At 38.1% G+C, this 13,534-nt stretch overlaps 1 protein-coding gene across 2 annotated transcripts in view; it reads right to left on the reverse strand.

The window, feature by feature from the left end:
- Nucleotides 1-2,424: 2,424 nt before the first annotated feature.
- FBXL17 (F-box and leucine rich repeat protein 17) overlaps nt 2,425-13,534 on the reverse strand; it is a 468,601-nt gene continuing 457,491 nt past the window's right edge. For both annotated transcript variants that reach the window (XM_045021619.1, XM_045021620.1), the window contains one exon: nt 2,425-4,874. In XM_045021619.1, coding sequence (XP_044877554.1) covers nt 4,737-4,874 — 138 coding nt within the window. In that variant the 3' untranslated portion in view covers nt 2,425-4,736. The remainder of the gene's footprint in view (nt 4,875-13,534) is intronic.

The raw sequence follows: 13,534 nt of genomic DNA on the forward strand, positions 1-13,534 counted from the left end.
AGGCACCAGCAAGACATTCCCTTATAAAATCTTCGCTAAAAGTGTCCCTATTTTGTAGAAGTATCCTAAGAAGCCTTTAAAACTATCAGTGGTAAATTTTAAAATGAAGCTTCTGTTGATCAAAGAATCTTAGTAACGTCTGTATCAGCGTTTGGGGAGAAGATAAAGTCAGCCAGCACATGTAATCAGGGGCGCTGGAACAATTTGTATAGTGGGGGTGCTGAGAGCCATTGAACTAAATTGTCAGCCCTGTATATAATGGAATCCACTTCAAGCCAGGGGCTGCGGCAGCACCCCCAACATCCCTAGTTCCGGCACCTATGCATGTGATAGTAAAATCCAAGGAGGAATCTTTAATCAGCTTTGAGTTTGTTATTTAAGACAAACAATAATTTGTCTTAAATAACTAGCTAAGTTTTGATTGCACACCACTGGCAAAGTTCTTTACTTGTGGTCTATAACCAAACTGACAGCCATCTCCTTGGATTCCTTTCTAGAATTTGTAAGGATTGATTATCTGCTGCATTAATCTGATTGTTTGACTAAATTGGTTTTAATTGCAATCCAATATGCTTATTTACTTGTTCACTTGAACTTAAAATGATTTTGATTTGATGACTGTATTGCTCATTTTGGCAGCATTTATGTAGTTTAGTAATGATTTTGTCTTGATTTTATTTTTAATAACTTTAATAAAATGTATAAAGAGGATACTGAGTCATATTTTTTAAAATCAGCAACATGGGCCAGAACCTTTGAGAATCTAGGTGAACATCAGCCAGTCTACCTAGGAACCTATTCAGCTCCCTCTCTATAAACCCTATGTTCTCACAAAGTAAATTTTCCCATTTTTCAGGGATTCCACTCTATATGACCATTTAAAAAGAAAAATCAGCTAGGTCATTATATACAAGACATCTTTAATATATCTATGAGTCAATCAACAAAGCATCTATTCCATATTGGGATTTCAGGAGCAGGATGTGTTCTCTTTCAGTTCTGCTGTCATGAATGGCAGTTTCATAGACTAGGCAGAGAAAGATTCTATATCATGGAGGGGATGGAATGCCTGTGGGTGAAGGTTCTGTGAATGTTGAAAGAACATGTTTACTTTTTTGTAGGGAATTCACATTAGCTTTGAACCCAGGAAGTTCACAGAACTTCTCTAAGTGGGAAAGGCAGAAAGGTGCGTGCACACACGCACGGTCTCTCTCTTACTCACACACACACTTTTTTTTCTTTTATTTTGGAGGTGATGGTGTTGAGACAAAAATGGTTCTACAACCATTGCAAAGAGAGTGATTCAAAGCAGATTACAGAAGAATTAAAACCTGGAATTAGAGTGGCGAGTGATTGAAAATAAAGTCTGGTCCCCTAGGGATTCTGTGTGTGCCTAGTGTTCTCTGTTTGAAAACTCTCTATTGACTGTAAATTCTTCAGGGGCAGGGTCTATATTTGTATTACGTACTTTCAGAGTCAATCACAGTAGGGCCCTGATCCTTGATAGGAGTCTAGTTGCTTTCATAATAGAGATAAATAAACTCGATGTATATGTTTGTGGCTGAATAGCTTGGGGCTATGAGTCATTGTTGATAGTGGAGTTAACGCAGGTTAAAGATCTCGGACTACATAAATTGTGAGCAGTAAATGAGGATTTTGAAAGAGTTCTGAGAGGGAGAGGATAAAGAGTCTTAACAATGACAGGTGCCAATAAGTTACTAGACTGTCTTGAAGAAATAAAATAACAGAGGATATAGAATGGGATTGAAGAAACCAAGACAGTCCATCTTGGAAGTTGTCTGGATTCCACTGCAAGCTGTTTTCCATTTTGAAAACAGGAGAAAGAATAGTGGGAGGGGTAAAGAAGCAGTGACAGCTTTTTTCTAGAGGGGTTTAGAAAAGAATAAGAATAGGAAAACATAAGGTCATGTGTCTTTCTAATCTATCATGTACCTATCATTATAGTATCTAGGTACTTCTGATTTATTGAGGGAGAATTAAAAGAGCTAAATGAGTATAGCCTAGATACATAATGAGTACTGGGACATGATAATAAGATAACAGTCTGCAAACATCTGAAAGTTGTAAATACCAAGGATGAAGAGGAATTATTTAAGCAGCTACATGTGGGTATAATGGTTAATGGAATAAAGAAAGATAAAATATAACCTGGATATTTTGATAGTACGATCAAGTAGATGATGGAATAATCTTCCAAGACTGAAAGACTCATCGCTTGGGACATTGAAAACTAGACTGGAAAATGCATTAACAAATGTACAACGGGGAAAAATCCTGCATTGGTAGGGAGTTGACCCAACAGAAGATCAAAAAAAGAGGTGCTGTAATAGGCCAAAAGTATATACAAAAACTTAAACAGAGTTGGTACTCTATATAACCAAACAGAAGACACAGTGTTTTGCTTCTCTCTTTTATTGCAACCCATCTCGAGGTCAAAACATTCACGGAAAAATAGAAACTTACAAATTGTGTGAATTGTCTTGTTGCACTCATAAAAAGACATTAAAGAGAAATGACTAGAGTTCTCCACTATATCTGCAATATTATTCACTGTCTTTATTCTGAAAATATGTTGCCATTTTGGAGTAGATAAAAAGCCCAGCATAATATGTGTTCACATGAATTTATGACATTCCAAGCAAAACTCTACTTTATATTTTTTCCAGATAAATGTTTTCAGCTTCATTTTGAAGTGTCTAATAAGAAAACATTTAACAACTGTCACTGGACTTTGAGTTGATGCTTTCTGTAGTTGTCAAGAATTAATGCTGTGGCACTGGAATACAGTTTTGGCAGAATTGCACGGACATACTAAAACTGTTCTCCAGGTTATGCTGCATCAGTTCATCTGGATTAGCAAAACACTTTGACAATAATGGCAACTCATCAGCTGAAACTTGAGCATTTTATATTTTGGATTAAAAGAGTATAACCTTTAAAAAGCAAATACGCAGAGTTATACACCTCAAAAAATCATCCTTTAACCAAATTGCAACATTCTAAAGGTTAATGCAACTTCAAACCAAAGCTGCAACATCTGTATTTTCAATGTCTGCTTATCAACACTTGTCAAGTTTAACTCTTGCAACACATATAGAAAATTAAACTTTTTATGTATTCACTTCAGCTATTTTCTGCATATATTATCTTATAAATCAGTTTTGGATTAAAAAAGAGGTACACAATTACCAACCAAAGTAGTCTTCAGTAGCTGGGGAACAAATATGAAAAGCATAGAGTACAATGCTTACAATATACGATTTAGAGGATGCCAGAAGAATTTTTCCTCCAGAGCAATTATTCTCTTCTAGAGTAAGGCCCTGATCTTGCAAAGTGATGCACATGGTTGGACCCTTCCGCCCACATGGAGTCCCACTGAGGTCAGCTATGCCCATGCTCTTGCTTTGCAGGAGTGGGATCCACATTAGCAACCACACACTACATTGGGGAAAATCAGCGTTGTGGCTTTTATTTATTAAACTTTCCTTTTTACTTGAAATTTCAGAATTTGGTAACATGACAGCATCGTGAAAGGAAACAGGTTCATTCAGAAAGTTTAATTAAAAAAAAGAAAAAAGAAAAAACAACACCATTATTTTAAGCTATATAAACATGGCCTTATAACTGATTTCCCACAGCGGGTGTCTTCTATGCAGCATTTGGTTATCTGTGGTAAATTAAAGCGCTGTTAGCTCACTTATTACAAAAATGGCAAGGTGCAAAAATTGAGAAATCTATACAACATCTTCTACATGACTAAGGAAAAATCACTTCTGCTGTTCTACAACATAAAACAAGTAAGATTGTCTACTTGAATAACCATTCAATAGTTACGATCATTTATTAAGATTTCCATTCAAAAATGAATTTCAAAATAATGATTTTTGTAATTAGCAAAATGTTTAGAAGAAAATCACACTTATTTGTGGATTCTTATATTACTGTGCATCCTAAAACACATGGGTGACGTCAGTCTAGGTAATAATATGGATTAAGATTAGCTCCCAGTTTCAGCAGAGGCCTATACTGATCAGTTACACTGGTACTAGCACTGAGTTATCACCTACAAACCAAAGGAAACACACATGACTGAGGCAAAGGGAAGAGAACAAAAGAAAATAGGCTTAATATCTAATATAACTCAAGCCATCCACAGAACTAGTAGGAATCCACTTCAGGAAATCTGCCAAAGGCTTTTACATTGTGTTTATGTGTACAAAAAGGATACAATGCATTTCTTAAGATTTGTTTTCAACATTCGTACATAGTTATACAGTACATCAAAGTCAGTGTATAGTCAACTCCATTTTACTGTAACTTGTGTAAACTCACAATTATATTGCATCATGAAAGGTTGTGAGCCCTCTTCAATGTCTTTAGGGATTTGCAGATTTTTAGGATGACAATTAACAGTCAGAACAGTTACATGAGTCTAACTACAATTAGAGAGTCCAGTTTCTGTTCCAAAATTTCCAGGAGGGGCCACTAGACATAAAATGTTCTTTGCTTTAAAAAACATTAATTTTAAAACTTAAAAATAAAATAAAAACCTCTTTTAAACAATGGACTCTTGAACATATATTTCACAGAAAGCAAAATGAGATTTAAAAACATGAAAAGGTTTAAAATATTCCTGCAACATTGTACAACCAAAATCTGCAGTCCCCATTACACCTGCTGAATGCATTAGTTGAACTGTAATATCACATAGGCCGTTATGAAGCAGACGACATACTGGGTGTCCAGCCCATTTGATAAGCCCGTTCCAAGGTCCTCTTGCAATCTTGCAGTACAGTACTGAAGGTTATGTGTGGATATTGCTGCACGAGCTGTTCCACTGTTGCTTCATTCACCTACAACCAAAGAAAAGGTTCTATAAATCACACTAAGTAAATACAACATGCAACCTAATATGGACAAGACATATCAGTCTTCGGATTTCTAAATATGAAGCAGCAGGACTCATCCTGCAAGCCTTCTTTATGCTGGAAGGACTTGCAGAATTGGACCCTTGTCTTATAATTTGGGTTATTTGAATATAATTAAGTGTGTATTTTTTTATGACAAAAATGAGAAAAATCACAGCTCCATCATGACAAAAATGCAAGTCATAAGTTAATACCATTGTTTGTGGTGGAAAATGATAAGGAAAGTCAAACATACCCTTTATTTTAAAATAAGCATTGTTTTTAAACCATTTGATAATTTACCAAACAGATTAAACCCCTTTAAGATTCCATGTGCCACTACCCTGGACACTCAGGGAAGCCAAAATTGTAAACATTCAAAGACTAGAGTATCTTGTTCACGACTGCACTGGCTAGAGTGACAAACACCATCATTTGGAGTCTTTTCACAGACAAGTATCCATTCAAACTCTACCAACTAGACAGAAGTTTACCAAGTGTAAGATTTTCCTGGTGATAGAAAAATGAGAAATTGGCTGTAAGAGTACTGAAGATAAGTGAAATAAAAACAATTTTGGGCATGATTCTGATACCCTTACTTGCAAAAAGTAATAACTCCACGACTAGCACCTTTGAAATGGTACTAATCAACGTGAATAAGAGTATGGGAATCTGTTAATGAAGAACATAAAAGCATATGATTACTTAAGGAGAAAACAATAAGAACAAATTTTATTGGACATGAACATCATACGGTAACATGGGTCAGCATTTCCAAAGGTTAAAGAGTTCTCAAAAATATTTAAAAGCCCACACAGCTCTACATATACCTTTGGTGGCAGCTTTTGTTTTTAGCCTTTAAGTGTAAAGCTAACACAGAACTCAGGTCCTTGGTGAGACATGCTGAAATGGTAGGAATCAATAATTAAAACGTATAAGACTGGCAGGTCAGGGATGTCCCCGCTAGACCTTAACCATCAAAGATACCACCTTTATTCTTGATTAGACAAGACAATCAGACAGGCCTAATTAAACCTAACACCTTTACAATTGCAATGCTGTGAGGGGATTAATTTGTCAATTATTTTTAAGCTGATTGCAGTTCATATCACAGAAGTAGACAGCTTCCTTCATCCTTTAGATAAATAAAAGATTAACCTAAGAACCACAACTTTTAGGTAGCCTTCTTTGAAATCTTTATTGAACACTTAGGCATTTTTAAATGCATCAATATTTCATTTAAATACTGAGCAGCCTACACTGACAGGATGTACCGGTAATACAATCCTCCACTTTTCTTTTCTAGTGTACAAGATTCACGGCAAAAAATGAAAAATAATGTTTGCTATCATCAATGAGATCCTTCTTGGAATATTTAAAGCATAATGACTACAACATCTAATAAAGCCCCCACCCCGCCCCCCTCAAAAAACCCAAGAACTATAGTAGGGATTGCAGAGATTGAACAGTGATTGCACTCTCTGTCAGGGATAAATGAAGAGTTTAATCTCCAGTTCTTCTGCTTTGATAATAGAAACACTCAATCTTCATTGGAAGCTTCATCTATCTGAGGCTGACTTGGATAGAAAACTGGTTTAACTTCTCCTCCAGGTACACAGAGAAAATGCAAACTCTGTACTCTTTTGGTAAACAACTATGTTAAAGTAACACCTGTGTGTGCTGAAAAACAAGAAGTATCTTTTAATAAATCCAAATGAAATTAGAGGTAGCATAAGACCTCCAAAATATTTGACACTCACTGGTGAATACAAACTTTTAAACTAACAGCAACATTCAGCAGAAATGCTTCTTGGAAATAGTCTCCATAACTCCATAACCATTTTGTCCTATTCAGAACAGTCAACAAACCGTTTCCTTTCAGCCAATACCTTTCAGGCTTTCTGCAGAGAGCCAAGATAGAGTACAGAACCCATCATGTTATAATCTCTCACCTCCCTCCCTGGAATACTAAACCTGAATCACTAGATTAAAAGCCCCAAATTACATGACTTTTACATTACAGTTAATGAAGAAGCTCAGAAAGGAGAGTCAGCCATTTGACCTTCCTCGCTGGGAACCCAGGAAGCAGTGTTTACACTCATCCATTAAACTTTCTTTAAACAGTAATGTGTGGATGTTATTGTGCTCACTCTCAAACAAGTTGGGGTTTCTTACTAGATGCCATGGTTAGGGTTTAGTGAGGAAATGTGTATAATAGTGCAAACAGATTTTCATACTATAGGGAACAAACAAATTCAAACTAGACACAAGGCACACATTTTTAACTGGGAATGTGTAACCACAAAGTGGTGGATTATCCATCTTTTCAGGTCTTCCTATTGATATTGCATGCTTTTCTGGAAGTCATGCTTTGTTAAACACAAATTACTGGGCTCAATACAGAAGTAACTGGGTGAAATATAATGGTTAATGATACACAGGTCAGAGTAGATGATCTAATTACCCCTTCTGGCCTTAAAAATCTATGAATCTATAAAAAACACTTAATACTTGTCATTAATGCTATATGTGTCTTTATAGGTAATTATACTTGCTGGCTTTTATGTGCCACAATATACGAATATCTTATAAGTGGGGGAAAAAACACACACGTTTGTTAGCAATTGTGGTTACCAAATGGTCAGACTGTGGTCCAGCAAGTATTGAGAGGACACCCAAATAGGACCACTTGGGAGCGAGTGAAATTGAAGGTTATACAAATCTACCGTTTGCAGGAACAGATAGTTCTTGAAGGTAAGACAGTAAAGCCAGGGGGCAAGCTCAAGCATAAACAGGTCATTGCATGTAGCTGACCTACAAGATAAACCTGAGCACGTAGGGGACTGGCAAAAACACCATGGAAGAAGAGCAAGTACTAAATCACCTGTCTCTCAATCAAAGTCTGAATGTGGACAAAAACTTACAGACACAACTACTTTCCAGGGCAGTCACAAGGATTTCTAGACACTTGTTTTAAGACCATTTGAAAACCTTAATTTTATTATTAAAACTCTAGGTATAAACCTTAGTTGCTACCTGTAAGTTTGCAGTTAGGGTTTCTCTTATGTTCATATTTGGAACCTTTAAATGTCTGGAAAGAAAACACTTTGAGCTTGAAAACTGGCAAGCTTACTCTCATGCCAGAGGAGAATTTTTTCCCAAGGTTTCATGATACATGATGAAATTGTTTGACTTAGTTAAATATTTAGTTGTTAAACCCTTTTCATATTCATTTTAATAAAAGTAATCATAAACATGACAAAATGATATTAGACAAGATAAATCAATCCAGTTTACATCACAGTAAAAAAAATGATTAAAAAACTTTCAGCTGTTATAAAAACCTACGCAAGTTCTAGGATGAGAAAAAACTGTATTTGAAAAATAAGGCCATAGAGTATTCCCTCTGAAACCAAATGGAAATCTTGCTATTTACCACCAGAAAAACTCAGACCAAATCAGATACTAAATCATTAGCAGTTGTAAAGGTTCAGTATCCTACTCAAAGGGATAAACAGTACATTCCCCAAAAGGAGGTAATAGCTTTAAATCAAAAAGATGTCAATCATTTAGTCCTTGTCATCAGGTCCTCTAATGTTAAATTCAGATACCAAAAAGCATTTTCATCATTAAAATCATAAAAAATTAAGCTTCTGTATCTTTGATAAGATGTAATTTGCCTAGCAATAAAACAGAAACCTCCAAAAATAAATCCAGCACTTACAGAAAGCCTGTATGACATTGGACACCAAGGGAAAAACATGAATGTTTACATCTTCATGTTAAATGTTATATTTTTTTCTCCAACCAACTTTCATTAATCTCCATCTATTGAAATGTTAAAAGAAAGGCTTTAGCTGAAGATAAATCAATTACATTACCGAATACATTATCATTTATTTGTATTTCAATACGTGATAGGTGCTATCTGCACATAAGGAAAACACAGTCTTTGCCTCTAAAAGCAAGATCAGTGAATTGATGCCATTAATAGCTGAACATGAGGGTTAAAAAGCAACAATGAACTTAAGAAATGAACAGTAAATTCAGGCAGGCCCTCCCCACTCAGGTGTCAAGGAAAATCCAAAAGCCCCCGACATTCAAGGGCAGCTCTATGTTTTTTGCCGCCCCAAGCACGGCAGTCAGGCGGCCATCGGCTGGTCACGCGGATTCGGCAGCGTTTCTGCAGGTGATCTGCCAGTCTCGCACCTTCGGCGTATCTGCTGCCGAATAGCCGCCGAAGCCGCGGGACCGGTGGACCTCCCGCAGGCATGCTGCTGAAGGCTGCCTGACTCCCGCCCTCAGAACAACCGGCAGGCCGCCCTCCGCGGCTTGCTGCCCCAGGCACGCACTGGCGCTTGTGTTACCTGGGGTTCTTTCAACTCAAAGCTCTTGGTAACTTTTACTCTATGCAAGGAGGTGTCAGGAAATAAATCATTTGAGACACAGCCGTCCGACCGATAGATGGCTGGCACAAACAGGACAACACAAGAGTGCTTTCACTTAAAGCTAAAATTTACTAGTCTCAAGCACTTACACACGTCCGCAACAAGATTAGAAAAACACCCCCAACCCTTGATAATTACCAAAGCTGAGTGTGGCTTTCGAGTGACACAGCAGCAGCCCGTCTGCCGCTGGGGAACACAAGATGCATCCAGAGAGAGAGACCAGTCCTGAAGAGTCCCCAAATGACTCCCACTAGCTTAAGCTTTTTCCCCTTATTTATACATTAGTAATAGAATGACATGTCCCTTAACGAAACCTTGTTAAGTAAACATTTCAATGATCAAGCAGGAAGTTCCTTCTGATTATTGATTAACCAGGTGTGGGTTTTTCCAGAGCCTGCAGCCTGAGACCCTAAGAGACATTCCTGGGGCACATCCTGCTTTTCTAAAATGTATCAGCAACTTCAACACAATTCTTATCAGGAAGAATGTGGGGTCGAGCTGCCCTTTCTGTGGCAGCCAAAACCCCCTCCCCTCCTGCCTTGATCAAGCTGAGATTGCTGAATGGCCAATTTACAGCTTGCTGACTAGACCGCCTTTAACAATAAGCCATAGTAGTTTCAAGCACTTTACTGGTTTGCCAAAGTCTCCCCGTACACCTGGAGCTGCCCCTGCCGACATTGTTAGATTTTCAGTAATTCTCAAAAGTCTTGGTTTTTCAAAAAAATGCTTCAGGCAGAGTTCTATATTGGACTCCAGAGAGAGTTTTACTACTATATTCTTTAACTTCTATATCAGGGAATTGTTTCTAGGTTTTTTTCCCCACTCTTCCATTATGCCCTCAAGATAAAGTTAGTCAAATACATCATATTTTGATCCAAGAGAATCAATTTTTTATTTAAGCCCCTCCCCCGCCATTAGTCTCAAGAATCTTCTTCAGTGAAATTAGGGGCTGCAGCTGAAATACAATCAGCTGAATCTAAAAGTTTTTCAGTGAAGTGGATAGCAACATTTGCCAAGAGCGGACAGTGACAGAGGTAATGACAGACCATCTATACCTTTCTGGTGTCAAAGCTGTAATTGCTGAAATCTCTGTATCTACAGAAGTACTATGTTTCAAATTAAACTAAGTCTCCAGGGATGATAACCTGCCTTTGCTCTGGACCCTTTATGCTGAGTAAAAGGGCAAAAGTGGTGTAAAGGGTCCTATAAGCTCCAGTTCAAGAATGCAAGAGGATTCCTCTAGTACAGTGTTTCCCAAACTTGGGATGCTGCTTGTGTAGGGAAAGCCCCTGGCGGGCCGTAAGGAGTATGTCAGGGGCAGGGCTGCAGCACACAACCCTGAGGAGATTCTGGTCCATGCTGTGGTCCATAGGGCAGCCTTGGATGACTACTGAAACTTAGACAGGTCCAAGAGCTCTCTAAGGGTATGTCTTCACTACCGGCCGGATGGGTGGGCAGCGATCGATCCAGCAGGGATCAATGTATCGCGTCTAGTCTAGACGCGATAAATCTATCCCCGAGCGCACTCCCGTCGACTCCTGTACTCCAGCTCGGCGAGAGGCGCAGGCAGAGTCAACGGGGGAGCGGCAGCAGTTGATTCACTGTGGTGAAGACACTGCAGTAAGTAGATCTAAGTACATCGACTTCAGCTATGTTATTCACGTAGCTGAAGTTGTGTAACTTAGATCGATCACCCCCCAGTGTAGACCAGGCCTAAGTTACACCAGGGACCTCACCAACCACCAGAGTAGCCCAGGAATGAGAGGGTGGAAAGTGGCTTAAAGTCACAGCTCCAGGCTTGGTCTACACTACCAATTTATATTGGTTTATCTGCGTTGCTTAGGGGTGTGGAAAATCTAACCCCTGGTATAGATAGATATCTTCTTCCTTTCAGAGGCTTATCTACACTTACAGTGCTGCAGCAGTGGAGCTTCACCAGTGGAGCAGTCACTGTAGCACTCAGTGAAGACGCTACCTACGCAGATGGGAGCACTTCCCAAGAGGTGGTAGCTATGTTGATGGGAGAAGCTCTCCTGTCAACATAGCGCTGTCTACACTGGGAGTTGGGTCCGCATAACTGTGTCACTCAGGGGAGTGGACTTTCCACACCCCTCAGCGACATAATTTTACCTGCATAAGTTTGTAGTGTAGGTCAGGGCTGAAAGGTGTAGCACAGAATCTCACCTCTTAAGTCTAAAAAGCATACTACTGTGCAGGGACAAGCCCCGGGATGGTTTGTGATGCACATCTCCCTTTCCTGCCCCTCCCCTTTTCCTCCCCCCAAGGTATCTCACATAATACCCTTCTATTAGACTGGAACTAAAGCCAAATCAGGAATAGAGTTGTATAAGAAATAATTGGTGATTATCAATAAGAATAAATTCTTACCCTATTTGTAATCCATATCAGCATTCATTTAACAAAATTTATTACAAATCACCATCATTAAAAAAACAAGGATACAGCTTAATACAAATAGTATTTAAGTCGCACAAATCACTGTGAAAGAGAACACTTCTGTTAACTCAAATCTTAAAAAACTCCTCAAATGATAAAATACTTACAATACCATTTTAGTCCAGAGATATAAAACTGGAGTTTCTCAGGGGAACATGTTTATGCTCATTAACTACTACGATTTTCATAGGGGGATGAGGTGTTGGAGCAGCAACTCAAGCAAGCACGGTTCAAGCAAGAGGCCATGAAGCTCTTGCATAGGAACACAGCCAGCTGACTATGGGGAGCGCTGATGTTAGGAGCTCTTCCCTTCCAGGTTTCACCTCCCTAGGCAGCAGAGCACTGGCTCCAGTGTCAGGGCACCAGCAGGTTAAACATATTGTCAGTCACCTAACTCTACTGAATACCTATTATTCAAAAGTAATATTTACTTGTCTAAATTTTATAACGCTCTTAGTTTTATTTAATACCTACTGCTCAGGAGCATAAGAAGTATTTCTTCTATAACTATCCAGTGGATCAATTTTTAAATATTTCTTTTTTGCAAGTAATTTTAGAGATATTTTAACAGGTGAGCATAGCATCAAATGATGAAAGATCATGAACTGAGCAAAGATGAGTACAATGGCCAGGGTTAAAAGGGCACAATTGCCCTATTTCTGCACAGCTACATAATAGTCATATCATGAAAAAAGAAAATGGGCTCATTTTAGAGATCACTACTCCATGCATTGCAAATGGATTGAGTCCAAAAGGGTCCTATTTAAAGTTTTGGTCCCTCCAGCATTCTTGTTTTTTTATTGGACAGTCAGGGTATATGGAAACAGTACATGCAGCTTTCTCTCTGCATGCTCGATGGTATAACATGGAAGCCCATTTTTCTATGTTGTGAGTGTAGAGGAAAGTTTGTCTTTATATCATGGGAAGAAATACGGTATGCCATGAGTCCACAGTCCAGAAAGAACTTTGGTTATTGAGTCATGAACTACCTTTTGTTAGACATATTTCACAAACCCACAACCTCTCCCATGTTTTAAAGATGGAATCCAAAATTTAGAGGGAATAGAGTTATAGAGTAGTCAAGTTTATTCACTCTTTTTCTCCTTTCTCCAGCTTTAGTTTACTGTTTCCTCAATTCAATGTTTTTTAAAAGTATACTTAATAACAAATGTTTGATTCCCCCCCCAGCTAATAGTCAAATGAATAACATTCTCAAGTGGCTCAATTATAACTGTTGCCTATAGCCACAACAAAATGAAAGATTTCTGGAATCATTTTGTGTGAAGTGCTATGCATTTGATCAGTTAAGGCAGATATGTTCCACAGAGTTTAAAAGACTGCCCTAATGCCCAGAAGCAGAATCTTTGCTTAGGACTACTTTAATAATAAAATAACAGCACTAACTATATTAGTACAACATTCTACAGTCTGAATAAATTCCTTTATGGGTTTAGACAAAGAATGCATTTTGGCTTAACTGATGTAGTTCTTTTACAAAATCATTATGTTTGTGGATTGACGATTAATGCAATTGACAAGTCCTGTCTCCTCCAAAATATTGATGTAACATGATTATCATGACATTCAAACCACTTAATTTTGTACCGCAAAGACCATAGCAATTTATTTCCCAGTTATGTGTGGGATAGGAAAAAGAGGAGGGGTAGAAACTATGTATAAGTATAAACATGTCTGATATTT

This window comes from Mauremys mutica, chromosome 6 (genome assembly GCF_020497125.1).
Source record: "Mauremys mutica isolate MM-2020 ecotype Southern chromosome 6, ASM2049712v1, whole genome shotgun sequence".
Classification (NCBI taxonomy): Eukaryota; Metazoa; Chordata; order Testudines; family Geoemydidae; genus Mauremys; species Mauremys mutica.